The sequence below is a fragment of the Mizuhopecten yessoensis genome, unplaced genomic scaffold (assembly GCF_002113885.1).
Source record: "Mizuhopecten yessoensis strain PY_sf001 unplaced genomic scaffold, ASM211388v2 scaffold10761, whole genome shotgun sequence".
Lineage (NCBI taxonomy): Eukaryota > Metazoa > Mollusca > Bivalvia > Pectinida > Pectinidae > Mizuhopecten > Mizuhopecten yessoensis.
In genome coordinates, this window is record NW_018408708.1 from 1 (window position 1) to 20,704 (window position 20,704).

General features: G+C 37.5%; 1 protein-coding gene across 1 annotated transcript; it reads right to left on the reverse strand.

Moving 5' to 3' along the window:
• Window positions 1–6,945: 6,945 nt before the first annotated feature.
• Window positions 6,946–14,194, reverse strand: LOC110462214. Its single transcript, XM_021516070.1, has 2 exons — window positions 14,021–14,194; window positions 6,946–8,222 (listed from the first exon to the last, which is right to left on the reverse strand). The coding sequence occupies exon 2, from the start codon at window positions 8,216–8,218 to the stop codon at window positions 7,601–7,603; it is 618 nt and encodes a 205-aa protein (XP_021371745.1). The 5' UTR covers window positions 8,219–8,222; window positions 14,021–14,194; the 3' UTR covers window positions 6,946–7,600.
• Window positions 14,195–20,704: the final 6,510 nt, after the last annotated feature.

Here is a 20,704-nt window from a genome sequence, read left to right on the forward strand (position 1 = left end):
GAAAATGGATTACAAAACTATGATGATGTTTATTTACAATGAAAACCATATAAGCATTAAATATATATACCATACACCCTCACAATCTCACACACTCTCTCCAACAAAGTAAGAAATTGTCTATGTAGCTTCACGCTTCACACACGGCCACGACGATGATGAATACAAAACACAACAAAGGTCCCACAACAGTCACTGAATCGTGACCCAGCTTAATCCAGGGCCAATATGTTCAAGCAGTACCATGCTTGTATACACCTTGCTAGGTAAACGCACTAGTATCCATGACACGACAGCACACCACAATGGTTCATTGGTTTTATAAAGAACAGACGCTAATAAAATCGCCGACCTTGGCCTCCATGATGATCTTCAGACATAGCCCCGTCGCTGACCTAGATCCTGGTGAAAGATAACTCTCTTGCTCGGTCCTGATACTCAAGTAGCAATATGGGTGGGAACACCTGCCTGGTCCTGACCCACTTGTTGAAACTGCTAATCCGTCATGCGAAGCTACAATGAGTTAAATGATAAACATAGTTAACCTCATCACTCACGTTTTCATACTTTTCCAACACACAGGCTAAGTCCTGAATAATAATCAAAAGTACCCTATTTAATTAACTCTAATGTAAACTATTCTTTATAAGTTACTAGAACATGCTTAAATACGCAGAAATAATGTGCGGCTCCAATTTATACACGAAATAACACAAAAACGCACAATCCGCAAAACGACACCTCAAGGCTTCGATACTTTTTCTTACCGAGCGCGTACACACTACACTCAACACTGTAAAAATAGAACTGGGTTTCCCTAGATATATAAAAAGGTAAATCACACGATACAAACTAGATAATTTTATAAACAACTCTCAAGTTTATTCATAGTCAATATATGATACTAATACATACGCAACATATGAAATATCGCATGAAAACAACATAAATACAACATATCCCTAACTAAACGCTAAACAATGGTCACGGCTGACTGGAGCGCACAGATACCTAGATTGTTTGACCCGATAATAACACGGTACAATACAATAATACCAACTAAAATAGAACAGAGAAAGAGTGAAATTACACTTACCACAGTCTGTATTCTGTGCCTGTTCCACATGCAGTAATATTTAGATAATACATACCGGGTACACAAGCCACAGAAACAATGTATGTCGCTGTAAACAGCTCTCCCCGTGCACTTCTACCGGAGCGCATTTCCGCCAAGCAGTAGCTAACTATTAATGTTACTTACCCCGGTTATAAATGATAATATACACTATACTTACTTTTTTATTTGCTTCTAATGTATATTTTCATGTCAGAATCGTGTATTTGTTGACACAAATAAAGCATTATACAAACCATTCATTATTGATCTTTTTTCTTCTTAAAATAGCACGTCACTACTGCACAACAGGACATATGTTCATGATAAATGATATAAGCATATCACTTTGTTCAACATTCCACTTCCGGTTCAATAAATGATCTATTTTGAAATTCGAAGTGAAGTCTAGAAATGAAATGTTCAAACCAAACACATCTTTTAAAATAATAGTATATATATAATCGACTTATTTGTGATATCTGGAAAGTTATTTACGGAAAGAGCGATTTTCGTTAATGATAGTAATACGTTTTGAAATGTTTATGATTACTTCATGTGAAGATGTAAAGGACGGTAAAGACAGATATTATATATAATATAAACGATAAAATGTCGGTTATATGTAGTCATATGCAGAATTGGCATTCAGTAGTTTATCGTTTGATTTAAACTGAAGGGCGTAAAGGAACCCTATTGATTTTGGGGGATAAGTGATAAACTGTTGATTTTTATTTAATTCATTTTGAAATTCGTCCTTATAAATATGCCTGTATATATAATTCTAAACACAGCTCTGCTTAAACCTCCTGCATCTTTCCTTGGTCAAAATTTATAAACACTGTCACTGTTTCTGATAAAATTGCTCCATTTATCTCCCTTTAGATCTAATGAAGATTTACAGTTGTTATCGGTATACTAAGAAAATTAGCCCACCAGCTATATGTAGGTGGCCATTGACCACTTGTAGTGTATTGTTTTAGTGCTGTGCTTGTATCACTATTATTAAATAAATTTTGTCAATATTGATATTTGAGGCTGCCAAAAATCATAGACATTTTTCCGAATTGCACTCTAATACGGCAGGCAGTCAGGGGGGGGGGTAACATGTTTACCTGCAGTATTAGAGAGCAATTGGGCAAAATGTCTCTATGATTTCTGACAGCTGACTTTACCGATTCTATGGCTTAGTGAGTTGTCTTAAAAGGTTAAGATCCGCGACACCGGTCATTTACACTATTTGCTTGACGAAGGAAAGAGACGTTTTCGAAAGCTCACAAAATATGTTATCAATTCCTGTTTGTGTTCAAAACAAACCGAGCCTTTATTATTCATACCAAACTGATGAATCTAAATACCAATAAGATATTTCTTTTCATAAAAGATGTTACTTTTCCGTTAGTTTTTAATGAAAACTGACCCGTGATCCTCATTTTAGTTTGAGAATCGTGAAAGTTTTCAAAAATCAAATTCTTTGAGAATCCAGCACTTTTTCATGTCAACTTCATCGGTTAAAATGGCAATACTTTAAATAGATTATATCTTATTTTCAAACATTTTATAACACTTTTTGCCTAAAATCAGTTGTCAAAAATCCAAAGAAAGTGATTTAAGTACTTTACGGCTGAAGCTTGGGGCTAAAACTCAAGTCACAATAAAAAAAATGACACAACAAAAAATGTAAATTAGTAACAGCAATTTTATCTATAAATAGCAATTATATGTCTGAAATCAAAATATTTCTTTACTCTTACAGACCCTGGACCGTTTTTCTTTACCAAAAGTGCGTTGCGTTTTTGTTGCGTTTGCGTTCCGTTTCCGTTGCGTTTTCGTTGCGTTTCCGTTGAGTTTTCGTTGCGTTTCCGTTGCGTTTGCGTTCCGTTTGCGTTCCGTTTGCGTTCCGTTTGCGTTGCGTTTGAGTTGCGTTTGCGTTGACCGTTTGTTGTGCGTTTTAACTTTAGCGTTGAATGTGCGTTGAACACGCGTTTTGGTGGTTATGTAAGAAAATGATCGATGTGCAGGTTTGCAAATTAAAAACAAAATAAATATACAAATAAAGTAGATAAATACAGGAAATAATCGGTCGGAAGTTTAGCATTGACTTATATCTATATTCAAATATTTTGGCTGCGTCGTGTGCTGATTGATAGATGCATGTCTATACATATACCTTAAATGGCCAGTACAGTTTTAAGTAGAAAATAATTGAGTATATAGTAATTTGTATATTTTAAATTTTTAAATTCCATACTGATATCATTCTGTTCATATGAATATATGAATCAAATTACACTAAATCTACAAATACTTCCATCACTGATGGGCTGATGGTTTCGTAATGACACCAGGGTAGGCTGGATTGAAGATATATAATTAGTGCGTCTAAACGGCGAGTTTCACTTTTTAAAACATTTCTAGTTTTATCTCTATGTGTGTATGGTTTTCGTTAATTTTATTGTCTATATTGTGGGTTATGTTTATGTCCAGGTCGAATTATGTAAGTCCTGTGCTCGACACGCAATATGTATCGGGGGTGCTGCCTGTGTGGTTCGAGAGGTACAAGGCCCCTGCCAACATTGACAATAAATTGACTTTGGTTACGCCGTTGAAAATCATTGAGACCTAATAATTTTCCTAGTTGTGTATTCGGTATTTCTTTACGCTGAATTAAGAGGACACATTATTATTTATTTTTAATATTTCATAAAATGGTGATGAGTATTCAAATAAGTATTTAAAATATTGAAAAGACTAATAAAGAACGTGTTAATGGTCAAAAAACCGCCACAAACAAAAGAAATGTCAATAAATTATTAAATTGAATAAATAAAACAAATTAATTGATTAATTAATAAAAAGAAATAAAAGAATGAAATAAAATCAATAAGATAAATTAATTAATAAATCAATAAAATGAAATAAAAATATTGAAATAAATCAAATGAAGATAATAACTTAAATAAAATAACTAAATAAATGCAGGAGGGTATATAGATGGTAAATTCAGTTTACATTTGTAGGTGATGTAGAAGGGTGTATGTGGTAAAGGAAGTACATGTATAGGTGATGTAGGAGGGTATATGTGGTATAGGAATTAAATGTGATGTACATATGCAGGAGGGTATAGGTGGTATAAGAAGTATAGATGACGTATGAGGGTATAGGTGGCTTAGGAAGTATAGGTGATGTAGGAGGGTATAGGTGGCGTAGGAAGTTAAGGTGACGTATGAAGGTATATAAAGTAAAGGTGACGTATGCAGGTATAGAAAGTAAAGGTAACGTAGGAAGGTATAGAAAGTAAAGGTGACGCGTAGGATGGTGTAGGTGGTGTAAAACGGTATAGATGATGTAGAATGGTATAGGTGATGTAAGAGGGTATAGATGATGCAGGAGGGTATATGCGGTATAGGAAGTAAAGGTGACGTAGGAAGGTATAGGAAGTATAGGTGGTGTAGGAGGGTATAGTTGGTGTAAGAGGGTATAGATGATGTCGGAGGGTACATGTGGTATAGGAGGTAAAGGTGATGTAGGAGGATATAGTTATTTAAGGTGATGTAGGAGGGTATAGGTTGTATAGGAAGTACGGGTGATGTAGGAGGGAATAGGTGGTGTAAGAGGGTATCGATAATGTAGGATGGTATTTGTGAAATAGGACGTATAGGTGATGTAGGAGGACATAGTTATTTAAGGTGATATAGGAGGGTATAGGAAGTAAAGATGATGTAGGAGGGCAAAGAGGGTATAGAACGTATAGGTGATGTAGGAGGGTATAGGTGATGTAGGAGGGTATAGGTGGTGTAGGACGTATAGGTGATGAAGGAAGGTATAGGTAGTGTAGGACGTATGTAGGAGGGTAAATGGGGTATAGGATGTATAGATGATGTTGAATGCTATAGGTGGTACAGGACGTATAGGTGATGTAGGAGGGTATAGGTGGTATAGGCTGTATAGGTGATGTAGGAGGATATAGGTGGTATATGACATATAGGTGATGCAGGGGGGTATATGTGGTATAGGACGTATAGGTGATGTAGGACGGGATAGGTGGTTATATGACGTATAGGTGATGTAGGAGGGGTTGGGTGGTATAGGACGTGTAGGGGATGTAGGAGGGTATAGGTGGTTATATGACGTATAGGTGATGTAGGAGGGGTTGGGGAGTATAGGACGTGTAGGTGATGTAGGAGGGGATAGGTGGTTATAGGACGTATAGGTGATGAAGGAGGGTATAGGTGTTTATAGGACGTATAGGTGATGTAGGAAGGTATAGGTGGTATAGAACGTATAGGTGATGTAGGAGGGTATCGGTGGTATATGACGTATAGGTGATGTAGGAGGGTTTGGGTGGTATAGGACGTGTAGGTGATGTAGGAGGGTATAGGTGGTATATGACATATAGTGATGTAGGGGGTATATGTGGTATAGGACGTATAGGTGATGTAGGAGGGTGTAGGTGGTATATGACATATAGTGATGTAGGGGGTATATGTGGTATAGGACGTATAGGTGATGGAGGAGGGTATAGGTGGTTATATGACGTATAGGTGATGTAGGAGGGGTTGGGGAGTATAGGACGTGTAGGTGATGTAGGAGGGGATAGGTGGTTATAGGACGTATAGGTGATGAAGGAGGGTATAGGTGTTTATAGGACGTATAGGTGATGGAGGAAGGTATGTATTTTATATAGACGTTACATCAATGCAAGACAATGTTGATGTGATGCGGCTGATTTGTCGACGTGACGTCATTGTATTGTTGCTGTGACATCATGGTATTGTTGCTATGACGTCATACAATTGTTGAGAACGTGCAAAGAACACGTGTAGCTTGTCTCAATCCTAGGGTGAAATAAGAAAATCTCACAACAGTAAAATGGTGGATATCCCTGTCCAGGGTAAGAGAACTGTATTTCTTTAACTGGTACTCAGCTTTTGTCTTGCTGTTTCACATCCTTATTATGTATTGTATGTAATATGTAATATGTACCCATGGGCCGTAAGGCCTACAGTCAATAAATTGAATTGAATTGAGTTTCAAGTTTCATTCAAACTTTAGGCCTTATGCCCATCAGTACACAATACATAGTAAAGAGAATGATTGATTATCTGATATAAATACAGTGGACATTGACATGTGATAGAAAAATGTAAGGGTCTCTTAATTTGTTTGCTTCAAATATTTATTTTCCTGTCATACATAACTCTTTACAATTTTGGAAACTTAACAACCGGATAGCTTTAAAACAGAGGCATTTTTACAATTTTTTTTCTTAATAAACCGTTCCCTTATATTTTTTAATTTACTCCACATCAATAAAAAAAATGGTATTCATCTTCTAAATCAGTAGAGTCCTAGGTATATTTCTGTATCTTCCAGTCTCTATATCCAGTGTGTGGGTAGAAGTACGTATCCTAGTAATACACATTTGGTATTTATTCAGTGGTGTCCAAGACCAGAAATGCTCGACTTTTAATTTCAATTTCTTTATTTCCAAATGCAACAGATAGCATATAGGAGTTACAATATACATGTACATACAAGTAAATATTACAATCCATTTATGTAATATCAATATTGACCTAGGCTGTCATTTCCAGACAAAGGGACAGCCATAGTATTGTAACGGATGCGTGCCTACAGTTCGTTACCAAGTTCTTTCTTGGACCCAGTAATTGTTGTAACAAACAAGTGCCGACAATATATACAAAATAACGGCCGTCTTTCTGACTCAAATAACTATTACCTAATCTACACCCGGTAGATATTTTACATTAATATACCTCTAACACTAATAGAGTCAAAAAGACAACTAAAACAACTGTATACAATATATCCGTCACCCTGTATCAACAGTAAATAGCCCCTTACTGCGACACCCGTGACTGTGTACACCCTTTACCGCGACACACCTTGACCACGTCACCCTTTACCGCGACTGCCGTTTGACCAAGTCACCCTATAGCTAGCCACTATAAAACCTATGCCTTGGTAAACCCTGTGTCTTGGTACCTGACACCCTGTATCAACAGTACGTCGCCCTGTACTGTGATACCCTGTGACTATGCACACTATACTGTAACACAATTTATTTTGACCATGTACTATAAAGGAATACAGTGGAACCCTAGCTTATGCAGCTAGGCCCAAACTTATACAGCTTGGTCACTGATTACCTTTTTAGAGTTGTTCCTTCTTCTTCGACCGCCAGAGCAAGAGAAGCTTTTCATCTGATGGAACCTCTATTTATATACCTAGCCATCCAATGAAATGCCTTCTTTCATTAGCCAATCAAAACTACTCTTACTTCCTAATTACAAAGAAATAACTAAAGCAAGTCTATACTAACGATCATTTATTGAACAATGTAATTAACAAAGAATCAACCGCTTCATTACCCACGCCTCTGATTCAATGCGTCCCGCATTCACAGTAAGTAAAAGAGCAAATGTATATTTTTGTTTTGTTTTGTAAATGTCTTTGAATCACTCAGTCGAACCATTCTTCTTCCTCAACCTTGACAACAGACTTCCCATTCTCCGTGTACGATGTCGTTGTCTTTATGGTTCTCCTGTGGTTTGAAAAGTTCACCTGGACAGCTGCATCCACAAATGTCTTTACATTGCCTAACTGTGTCCCTGTATCTCTGGTCTGTAGTCCTGGTTCACGTACACTACCTGTGACGGATTTCACAGCAATACTCGAAACACGTGCAGAATCTTGTGGAATGTTAGGTCTCTTTGGTGTATATACAGGGTTCGGACGACAGGGTTTTCTCACAGTAATCATTTCTTCCATCTTAGATGTCTTAGATGCAGGTTCTGGATCGTCCTCAGATATTTCCCCTAGGATATCTAACACATTCCCTGGATCATGTTCATCCAACGAGTCTTCTCGTACTGGGTGCTTCCTCTCCTTGTGTCTCTTCAGACAAACATTCTTCTCCGTGACAAAGTTACACTCATTACACTCAAACTTCTTCTTTTCTCTTGCATTGGTTCCGCAGATCACCAAGTGCGCTTTCCACTCTTCATCTGATGGAAGTCTCTCGCAACACAGCGGACACACCAAACCTGGCTTTCTCGGAGTTGTTTTCACTTGTGGCATCTTCCTATAACACACAAAGATTCACATCTATCTTTTTTTTTTTTTATTTTACAGTACATATTCAGTCATCCAGACTGGTCTTCTTCTGACACGGCCTTTTGTGCTATCTGGAAGATCTACAATCTCGTTCACCTCGAACTCTGATCCATTTTGTATTTGGTCAACCTCGACATCTGTACGAGTCTCACTTTCACCTTTGAGAACCTGGGATTGGCATCTGCGCATCCTGTCAACATGAATAACATGTTCTTTCTTGTTTTCATCACTAACAACCTTGTAAATGACATTTGATACTTTTTCAACTACCTTGAAAGGACCTTGCCAAAAACTCATCAGCTTTGATGACCTGCCAACCTTCTTTTGAGGGAAAAACACATAGACCAACTCCCCCGTCTCGTAACTATCCCATTTTAGTTTCAGGTCATGGTAATGTTTCTGTCTCAACATCGCCCCCTCCAAGTTTTCTCTGGCTAACCTATGAGCCGAAACCAACCTCTCTCTAAGTTCCCAAGCCCATTGACTTTGCAAAACTGGTTTAGACTCGTTAGGGAGATCATAGAACAGATCAACTGGGGTAGAAACCTCTCTCCCTAACATAAGCATGTTTGGAGTAAACCCTGTACTTTCCTGTTCTGTTGACCGGTACGCCATCATAACGTAAGGTATGTGAACATCCCAGTCATCCTGACACTCATCAACATAGGCACAAAGCATGCTTGCAAGAGTCCGATTGAATCTTTCTACCATACCGTCCGATTTCGGGTGATATGGCGTAGTTCTCGTTTTCTTGGTGCCAAGCAAAAGACACATCTCTTGAAACAGTTTGCTTTCATATTGTCGCCCCTGATCCGAGTGTATGGCGTTTGGTACACCAAAACGAACAACAACCTCTTCCACGATGAGTGCAGCAACTGTACTGGCCTCCATATTTCGCATGGCAAAAGCTTCTGTCCACTTGGAAAAGTAATCACTTACTACCAAAATATATCTGTTTCCGTCCTTTGTTTCCGGTAATGGTCCGAGTATGTCAGACGCCAATCTTTCCATGGGATATCCTGTAGGCTCTATTTGCATAGGTGCTCGTCGTTTTGCACATTCTTTCCTACATACACAATGTTTGCACCCAGCAATATACTGTCGAACATCTCTTTGCAAGCCAGGCCAGTAGAACTTCTGTCTCACACGACTCAGTGTTTTGTGCACTCCTAGATGCCCACTAGTTCTTGTGTCATGACATATGTTCAGCATGGTTCGTCTTTCCTCATATGGTACAACTATTTGACACTTTTTGTGTTTTGAAGGGTTTACCCAACGTCTGCACAGTAAACCGTTGTCAATAGTCAATTGATCCCATTGTGCAACAAGGGATTTTACCACATTGCTCAGAGGCTTTACCGAACCTGGATTTGGCTTTTTCCCGCTCTTTACCCATTCAGTTACTAATTTCAGATCGCTATCGGCCTCCTGCTTTTCTTTCAATGTACTTGTATCTTCATCTTGTTTGTCAATATTCACTTTTGGGTTACCATCCTTCTTGATCGTTCGTACAGGAAGTGGTCCCTCCCCTTGGTCACGTTCCCAATCTTCATAGAATCCACACTGGTGACAGGGAATCCTACTCATTGCGTCTGCGTTTCGGTGCAACTTCCCTGCTCTGTGCTGGATTTCTATATCATATGTTGAAATGACCTCGAGCCAACGAGCTAACTGTCCTTCTGGTTCTTTGAATCTCATTAGCCACTTGAGTGCACTATGGTCAGTTCTCACTATGCACTTATGTTTGTAGAGATATGGTCGATACTGCTTGATACAATATACCATTGCTAGTAACTCCTTCCGGGTTACGCAGTATTTCCTTTCTGACTTGGTAAGTGCTCTACTACTGTAAGATATCACGTTCTCCTTGCCATCAATACACTGGGACAAGACTCCACCAATAGCAAATTGACTCGCATCTGTGTCCAAGATGAATGGTTTGGTAAAATCAGGGTAGGCTAAGATTGGTGCTGTGATCAAACATTTCTTAAGCGTATCGAATGCAATTTGGCATCTGTCTGTCCAAGTGAAAGATGTTCCCTTCTCTGTCAGCTGGTGAAGTGGTTTTGCGATCTCGGCAAACCTGTGAATGAAACGTCTATAGTAGCTACAAAGTCCAATAAATGACCTCATATCTGTCTGCGTCACAGGCAGTGGCCATTCTTTCACTGCTTTCACCTTTTCTGGGTCTGTTGATATGCCATCTCCTGAAACAATGTAACCCAGGAATAACACTTGTTTTCTAAATAGATGACATTTCTTGGCCTTGAGTTTTAGTCCTGCCTGACGTAGTCTGTCGAACACTTTTTCCAAGTTGACTATTGCTTCATGAAACGTTTTCCCTAAAACAATGATGTCATCAATGTACACCAGGCATATTTCCCAATGAAGCTTAGCCAGCACTGTCTCCATCAGGCGTTCAAATGTCGCTGGACTGTTGCAAAGTCCAAACGGCATCACGTTGAAATGGTAAAACCCACTTCTGGTTACAAATGCAGTCTTTTGCTTATCTGCTTCGTCCATTTCAACCTGCCAGTATCCCGAAAATAAGTCCAGTGTTGAGAACCACTTTGCTCCCGACAATCTGTCCAGTGATTCATCTACCCGGGGCAATGGGTATGCGTCCTTTATCGTTACCTTGTTCAGGGCACGATAGTCCACACAGAACCTTAAACTGCCGTCTTTCTTCTGTACCAAGACTACGCCCGATGCCCACGGACTAGACGATGGTTCTATAATTCCTCTGTCTAACATACTTTGGACCTGCTGATTAACTTCCTCTGCTGCATGGTGTGGAAATCGCCTTGGGGGTTGTTTAATAGGCCTTGTATTCTGAGTGTCTATTGTATGCTTCACCATACTCGTTCTTCCCAAATCATCGTCTGATTTGGCAAACAAATCCTGTGACCTCAATAAGAGTTGCTTGACCTGCTCTGCCTGCTCTGGAGCCAAGTCCTTTCTAACTTCATTGTAGAGTTGCACAAGATGTTCTGGTAAATCTTGATATTTAAAACAGCATGTATCATCAACCACGTCCTGGTCAAGTACTCTCTCAGCTGGACTGATTTGTCCAATGTGTGTAGCACGATACACTTTCACAGCATGATCCGATGGATTGAGTAAGCGTACAGGAACAGTCTTCTGTGCCTTGACAACGGCCCGAGCTACCAGAGCCTTTCCTGTCTTCGTAAACTTCTCACAAGACTCCATGATACAGGCTTCACCACGAAGTTGTTCATTGTCAGGAACTTGCACTATTCCCTCACAAATTATCTCTGATCTTGGCGCTATACTGAGCGTCTCCTTCATACTGACTCGGTAGCATCCCAAATTACCTTGCCATGATAATGAACTGTCATTCCGACCAATTCTCATCTTTCCTTGCGCACAATCAATAATGCTTTTGCTTTCTTTCAGGAAGTCTAAGCCTATGATTCCATCTAGCTGCATGTCAACCACAACCGCTGTACACTCACAACTGTAATAGTCTATAGTTATGCGAAAACTTCCTTTCCCTACTACTGCCAAGGGTAGGTCATTGGCTCCAAGTATATCCCGCGTCATTGGTTGAAGATCTAGCCGGTTCCGGTCATTGATAGCTTTGTATGTTTGCTTTGATACTAATGACACAGTAGCACCTGTGTCTATCAGGAATTTTGCCTGAACTCCATTGATATCCAAGTGTACAAAAAGTCCTGCCTCTGCACCTTTACATCCTTGTACACATTTCAAGTGACTGGCGTTTGATGTTTTATCTGTCGTGTCCTTTGCTATCATTGCCAAATACTTGGGACATTTCCTTTTCATGTGACCCTCTTCCTTACAGAAGTAACACTGTATACTGTAGCGTCCTTTCTGTGCATCATATGGTTGCTTGTTTTGGTCCTTTTTACTATTTCCCTGTGTATCTCTCTTCGTTGCTTTTAAATCATGCATTTCTTCTTCAAGTTTCTTAATAGACTTTTGTAGGGACCCAAGCATGGTTGTCAGATTCTCCATAGCCTTATTCCCTTGACTGGTATCGTGATAAACGTTCTCACCAGAGGCAGACCTAACATACTTCTTTTCGTCCCTTCTGTCCCTTTCCACCTTACAGAACGACTCTATCTCAACTGCTAATCCAACAGCCTCGTTCAAAGTCTTTGGTCTTGACTGCTTAATTCTCAGTCTCATATCGAAATCTGGTAAAGCGTCAATGAAGTGATCCTTAGCCATCATCTCTGCAACATCTCTCGTTACTGTAGGGTACGCCAGATATGTCAATCGTTTGATTCCTTCGCCTAATTCAGGAATTGTCTCTGATGGGCCTAATCTCTTTTCCTTTAGCATTGAGCGATACAACTCCGTTTGGTTTGTCGGAGCAAACCGCGCCTCCAGTGCTGCTGTCAATAGTGTATATTGACCTGGCTCGTCCTTTGACATATTCCCTAGCACTGTCTGTGCATGTCCCCTCAATGATGCAGCAAGATATAACCCTTTTTGTGACTCGGTCCAACGATTGATTTTACTGCATGCCTCAAAATGTGCCTGATAATCCAGCCAGGACCCTGTCCCATCATATGTTGCCGGTTTCATATAATTAGACATTGGCTTCTGCATCGTAGCTAAAGCTTCATCATACATCCCCTGATCCTGGTAATTTGATTTCTTTTGCCGCACAGTAACACGTTCATCGTTGAAATCATGTCCTTCTATCATGGGAATATCATGTGTCACCCTCCTCGGACTATAGCAAGTCTCTCCGTAGTTCTGATCCCTCTCATGTACAATATCCCTGTTTCTTTCACTGCGTCTCTGAGACATACGTCCAATTTCATCAGGAGTACGGGTGTGCATGGGAGTATCATCAAACCTTACTGATGGACGCCGGTCTGTAACATCTCCCCTAGTATCTTTATGACCAACAATATCACTAGAACGCCGTGTAGTTCCTAAACCAGAGTCCCTAGGTCTATCACCTTCTACCTGTTTAACGATACTGGACAAAGGGGTTGATTGTGATTTGAGCCTAATACTATTTTCCCTTAACGTTGCTATTTTCTCCTCCAAATCACTTATCTCGCTGTCCAAGTCATTCATTGTGAACAACTGATCCTATTATTTCAAAGAATGTAAAATTAAACTACCAACACACTATAATGCCTTTATAGATAAATATATAAAACTATCACAACAGTGACTGGATCCCACTACGCTGCCACCAAAATTAATGTAACGGATGCGTGCCTACAGTTCGTTACCAAGTTCTTTCTTGGACCCAGTAATTGTTGTAACAAACAAGTGCCGACAATATATACAAAATAACGGCCGTCTTTCTGACTCAAATAACTATTACCTAATCTACACCCGGTAGATATTTTACATTAATATACCTCTAACACTAATATAGTCAAAAAGCCAACTAAAACAACTGTATCACAATATATCCGTCACCCTGTATCAACAGTAAATAGCCCCTTACTGCGACACCCGTGACTGTGTACACCCTTTACCGCGACACACCTTGACCACGTCACCCTTTACCGCGACTGCCGTTTGACCAAGTCACCCTATAGCTAGCCACTATAAAACCTATGCCTTGGTAAACCCTGTGTCTTGGTACCTGACACCCTGTATCAACAGTACGTCGCCCTGTACTGTGATACCCTGTGACTATGCACACTATACTGTAACACAATTTATTTTGACCATGTACTATAAAGGAATACAGTGGAACCCTAGCTTATGCAGCTAGGCCCAAACTTATACAGCTTGGTCACTGATTACCTTTTTAGAGTTGTTCCTTCTTCTTCGACCGCCAGAGCAAGAGAAGCTTTTCATCTGATGGAACCTCTATTTATATACCTAGCCATCCAATGAAATGCCTTCTTTCATTAGCCAATCAAAACTACTCTTACTTCCTAATTACAAAGAAATAACTAAAGCAAGTCTATACTAACGATCATTTATTGAACAATGTAATTAACAAAGAATCAACCGCTTCAGTATATACAATTACTTGTACGCCTGTACTGACTTGCCAGTGTATCTATCCACTTGACAGATGATGGGCAGGTTTTATTGCCTTCACACAATGTGTTCTGCCTATGTGTTGCCCATGTGCCCACAGGTGAATGGTCAGTTGGTGGTGATTGTCAATTAGGAGCAATTAACTTTTGTTGTGGGGAACATCGTAGACCCGGGGTGTTTGTAGGGAGTGTGTGTATGTAATAAATAATTATTGAAATATATGTACTTCAGTCTTTTGAACTTGATCGTCGTAGTGCCCTGGGCTGGAGTTTACACTGGAGTGAACTATAGTGCACTTCAATGTTTTGCCTAGTATTGTATTGTTTATCCAACTTTAAGCCTTACGGCTCATAAGCATATATAGCAACGTATAATTGATACATCAGTGATATGAAATACCAAATAATTATAACATCACGAATGAAGCATAATCTTGTACTTCGCATGTATAAATGGACAGTATAATTCTTTAAATTATTATAAAGTAAAAGATAAATAAATTATCGGAAGATCGACAGCTCTTATAAAATTACCTCATCTAAGTGTACTGTGGCTATCGAAAACAGATGAGGTGACAACATTTTCTTAATAACCGGGGCTCAACAAAGAGTATGTTAATTATAAAAAAAAACAAAAAAAACAGGCATACAATTTGTATACAGTGATGTAGTGATTATGGGATGGACAAAACAATATGTGTTAACCTGAAAATAAACAAGTACTCAAATGTTAGTGTGATAAAAAAACACAATAACCTAAGGTTGGAATCTAGACCGTTCTAACCAACTTGATTGCAGATATTTTCCTAAATTACACAGCTCTTTTCTGTTATGTACAGCCAGCAGCTGGACAAGTTTATATGAAGATGGGCGGCTCCAGTAATACTTTTTAATTAACTTTTTACGAATATCAACATAGAGTGGACAAATCAGAACAAAATGGAACTCGTCCTCTACCTGGTTTTGATTACAATAACGGCATAACCTATTCGCCCTCGGAATATTACGATACCGACCTTCTTCTACATATAACTGATGCGATGAAAGTCGTAATTTCAAAATAAGTTTAAGATACGCATCTGGAATAGACTTTGTTAGATAAAATTGTAACGTAAAGTTATCTATCAGGAATTTATACAAATAACATTTGGATGATCTTTCAGCAAATTCATTCCTTGTTTGAATAAAAACATCTGTCAAACGCTGCTTGAAACAATGTAAAAATACCCTTTCATTATCAACATAATGAGTTAACCAGACATTACCAAAACCAGAAGACAATAATAATTTTCTAACTTGACAGCGCCAATTGCAGTTTCTGTGATTACATTCATCCATATCTTCATAAACTGACTTAAGAACACAATTGTCGCATTTAATTAGTTTCAACCAATATTTGATTATTCGACACTTCCTGATGATATGCAAAGGCAGACGTCCTAATTCCGAATATACCATAAAAGATGGNTACAAGATTATTGGTAGTAAGTACAATATGGTATGTTGCACCTACAAGGCATGTATTAATTTTATTTACTATGGCCCAAATACCCGACGTACTTGACAACGGATATTAATGTTCAAAATAATATATTCGTACGATATTAATACAGGTCACTACTTTAACCGTGGTATGTTTCACTGAATTAGCTGTTCCTGATGAAGTAATAACACTATACATGTACCACTATCTATCAACATCTTTGCCTTTTTATTCCTGTCCATGAGCAGATAGTAGGAGTAAATAATTACAAAACAAAATTAATGTAAATACTAACCATGTTTTGGTGTCCATAAAACACAGGAAGACAATCGATATAACTGTAATTAGTGCAGAACATACCAGTATCCTTGTTAAACAAACTGACTGGTGTTTAGACATTTTAAATCCAGATTCATCCAATAAATCCTTCTTGTTCTTCTATTTTACCGTCTCCGTATACTCTTTCTTTTTCTTTATAGTATATACTCGTAGTTCACTGTATATGCTAGATATATACTTTATAACGGTATATTATTTCATTACATTCAAATTAAATTAAGACTGATAGGGATGCATACACATTTAAAACAGCAAATAGATATTCTAATACGACCATCCTTTATATCTTTGTGGTCATATGTATAAAGAAAGGGTAGCAAAAACGGAAATCTCACTTGCTATACAAGAATGTATGATTCCCAAAACATATATAACTTATATACCTTCTAAACCTAGAAGACTGTCTCTTAAATATTCAAACAATATTATATACTTTAAACGTCAATAATTAATGAAATCGACTTAAATATCGAAGCGCCAGGGATTTCTCCGATTTCTGGTGCGCGCACTTCCGGTAGATTGTTTGCTACGGAAGATGACAGACACGGTGTCTGCGTTAAAACTTGTGACATGAAGTATGTAGTAATTAAAATTATATGGGTGTTATATAATATGTGATAGCTGCAGAAATAGACGATTAGTTCAGTCACTTCTTTCCCGTTTCTTTGGCTTGTCATCGTGTTAAATGTTGGCCAGGTTCAGGCGTGTGGGTCAAGGGGTGCAGACTAACTTACACGTGTACACTTCCAGTACAAAACACAAATAGATCTAAGTCAATCGGTTATTCATGTTTTCTGCACTTCATTAATGAATAATTATATGACTGTTGCAATATCTCCTAAGTGCCTATTGGTAGATGGTGAAACATATATTTCCGTCAGACCAGCAGCAGTGCACGTGTGTCACAAATGTCTTTAGGTCAGCTAGGTTTTTGCCATGGGTTATATGTCAGTATACACCTCTTCGTATGATTATGTTAATTTTAACGGCATGAAACTTTGATCAATTTCTATATCCCCCATCCGGGGACCGATGGGGGATTTATTAACATTGTGTTATAAAACAACAATCTCACTGTAAATAAATACTGTAATACCTGAATCATATCAAACTTCAGTTATCAATTTTTATGCAAAAAATAGGTAGGCTTGGGAAAGTTATCTTGAGTTCATATTTTTCTGACATTCAAAATATTATTTTCTTACGTACGTAAACTAGGGGTATAGCATGGAATCCATTCTACAATAAAAAGTCAGTCTAGTGTATTGTGTGCTATCATGAAATGTGCAGAGGCAACAGTTAATCACCGTCCAAAAAAATCCAAGTTGGGGGACCATTGCTTGCTAATTTCACATCATGTGAAATGTACTAGACTTGTCAGGTAAATTTCCATAGACAGTTACATGCTGCGTTATTATATTATGTACAGATTTCCAAGCCTCTTGTGGTTTAATACTGCTCTGTAAGCTACACAAGTATGTTAATAGGTCTACACACTGGCGTATTGCATGTATGTATTTATACAAGTATTTGATACACAAACAGTTATGCCAGTGGTCTTGGACGATTACGACCAGGGTGGGGGTGTGGGCTCTCTTCAGCAAATACATCTCACAGAAAGTCTCCCATCCTTCATTACTGTTCTCATTTAGATATATTTCTTCAAATACAATGTATCAGACTGAACCAAATTAATAATTTTCAAAAAGGTGTTTGTAACTAAAATGTGATGATTAATTCTAAATTGCAGCCATTGTAATTTTGAATTTGTATTAGTGTCAACAGGTAGTTTGTATATTTTCTTTCAATCCTCACTTGGTATATTTCCAAATACATTTTTCCACTTTATTTGACCTGTAGGCACCACACTATTTTTGTTAGGCACATTGTACATATCCTTTGTACCTTTTTATGTTTGATAATTATATTAATATACAGTGGTATCAATGGTAGTGTAAGGTTTTTTTCAAAATTCCAGCCTAATTTTCTTATTGCAAAAATGAGACCATTATAATCAATAAAGTTAGTATTTAAATTAAAAATATCATTAAACTCATTATGTTGAAGGAAACTGCCATCTTCCTTAATTATATCATTTATGAAAAACACACCTTTATCAAACCATCGCTTATAATACACAGTAGTATTGCCTAATTGATTAAGTCATTATACCAAATGGGAAAAGATAATACTTGAACTGAGATATATCAATTTTCCCCCTTAATATATTCCATGCATGAAGAACATCAATCCAAAATGTGTTATGAAGTATATTTTTGATAATATAATCAATATATTTATTTCCTAAAGTTAATAGTTTATTCTTATTAACAGTAGGGTCTGCCAATTTGATGTCTTAAGACAAGTATTTCTTATCCATGTTGATTTTAGAGCCATTTCAAAATGTTTGATATTAATCATTTTCAAACCACCTTCTTCATACTGTTTGACAATGGCATCTCCTTTTTCCTTTAGGTTTTGGACTTCCCCAAAGGTATTCATAAAACAACTTTTGAATTTCTATCATAATATTTTGGTTAGGAGAAGATAATTATATGAAGAAATGTGTTAGTATTGCTTAAAGTAGAGAATTTATTACAGTAATCCTGCCTATCGGAGTTTGATGCCTTTTATATGTTTATTTATTCTTAATTTTATTGCTAATATTTCTGCATAGAGAAGGAAAATATATGGTGATAACAGGTCTCCTTGTGGACAACCCCTTCCTAATGTTATGGGTTTAGATAAGTTTCCACCTTGGTTCACTAAAGAAAAAATATTATTTAAAAAAAATGTTATCCACTGCTTAATTGACTCACCAAAATTAAGAAATAAATAAACTTGATTTATAAATTACCATGATACAGAATCAAAAGCCTTTTCAAGTCAATTAAAAGTAACATGCCTGGTATGTTTTGTTCCTCTGTATATTCCATTACATCATAAATTAATCTAGTATTGTCAGCTATAGATCTGCCCGGAATAAAACCTGTGTGATCACTATGTTTAAGTTTATCTAGAACTGATTTAAGTCATTCTGCAATACATCCCGACGCTTTTTTATAGATAACATTTAAAAGAGAAATTGGTCTCCAATTTTTTAAAAACTGACGGGGCTTATCTCCTTTTGGTATACGAGCAATGATTCCCTGTTTTTGAGTAATAGAAAGATCCCCAGTTTCATACCCACGGTTTATTGATCGAATAATAAAAGGATTTAGATTTTTTCAGAAAAAATAAATATATATATATACAGTAAAACCATCTGACCCGGGACTTTTATCATTTTTCATATTCTTTAACACATGTGTTGCTTCATTGTAATCAATCCTACCTTCTAACTTTTTGAGTCCTCAAATGAAAGTTTAGGGACATCATTAAGTGAAATATCATCAAACCAGGAATAGTAGGAGGGTTTATCATTATTTGTATATAGTCTATCGTAGTATTTTCGGGTTTCTTCGAAAATCTCCTCCTGTTTTTAATAGTCCCAACCTCTGTTTCTATCCTTGGTATGATTTTTTCTGTATTTTTTTTCTTTTTCTAAACTACAAAAATATTTTGATGTTTTTTCCCATTCTTCTATCCATTTTACCTTTGATCTGAACATATTTCCCTTCCTTTTTTTATCTCTAATATCCTCTAGCTCTTTTTTGTATTTGTGGATATCATCATTATTTGAAATGCGCTCCCTTTCTTCTAAGTTTTGAATTTTGTTAATCAAATCTTTTTCTATTTTAGAAGTTTTTGTTTTTTTAAATAAGATGCATAAGAAATTGTTTTCCCCCTAATTTCCATAAGTAATCCATTGTTTTATTATCTTAATTAAATCTGAGATGTTTCTGAAATAATCATCTTTATTTCAGTGTGTTACTCCTGGTCTTAAACTTGTTATATATTTATACATATTTTAGGGAAATTCTAATATACATTCTTACAACCCAACAATAGCTTACACATGCTGACAGTGAAAGTGTCAGGGTTGTAAACGGTGTTGGAGTCTGTCGAGTGCAGTCAACGGAGCCACAGCAAAACAGTTTTACAGTTTGATCAAACGATAAGATAATAAGCAGTAAATTATGAACAGGTTCCTTGGCAGATTAAATCAAGTTTAAGCGGAAAAAGTGGACCCNTAAAGTGAACCCATTAACTCCATCAAAGAGTCTTTCCCACCAATGATGGTGGCAACATGCGTTCATGTGTGCGATTCATGCATCACTGCTCATATGGATACAGGAGTCGCTTGGTTAGGCACATGTGGAAAGATATTCACTTCTCCAAGAATTGTTCCTATTTCCCTAGGGCAGTACGACATAAATTTCTGAAGAATGAGTTGCCTTTTATGGCAAGCCTTCATTGTGTTTCTCATTAATTTCTTATATATATATCGCTGTAGGATCTAAATTATCACTTTCATTCCCTGGCAAGAGGCCCAGAGGGCCTGTATCGCTCACCTGGATATCTAAGCAATCATGGCAGAATATTATCCAAATGAGATCCAAGGGAATACGCAGACTCCTTGTAGCATATATCTGTATTAAATTTTTCATGTCCAGGAAATTTAATGTATGGTTAGGGGTGGGGATCTCAACTGCTTCTAAGCTGTGACTCAGAAACTAG

Bases quoted from the DNA above. Each gene is read 5' to 3' on its own strand.
- LOC110462214 (XM_021516070.1), bottom strand. From the start codon at position 8,218: ATGCCACAAGTGAAAACAACTCCGAGAAAGCCAGGTTTGGTGTGTCCG.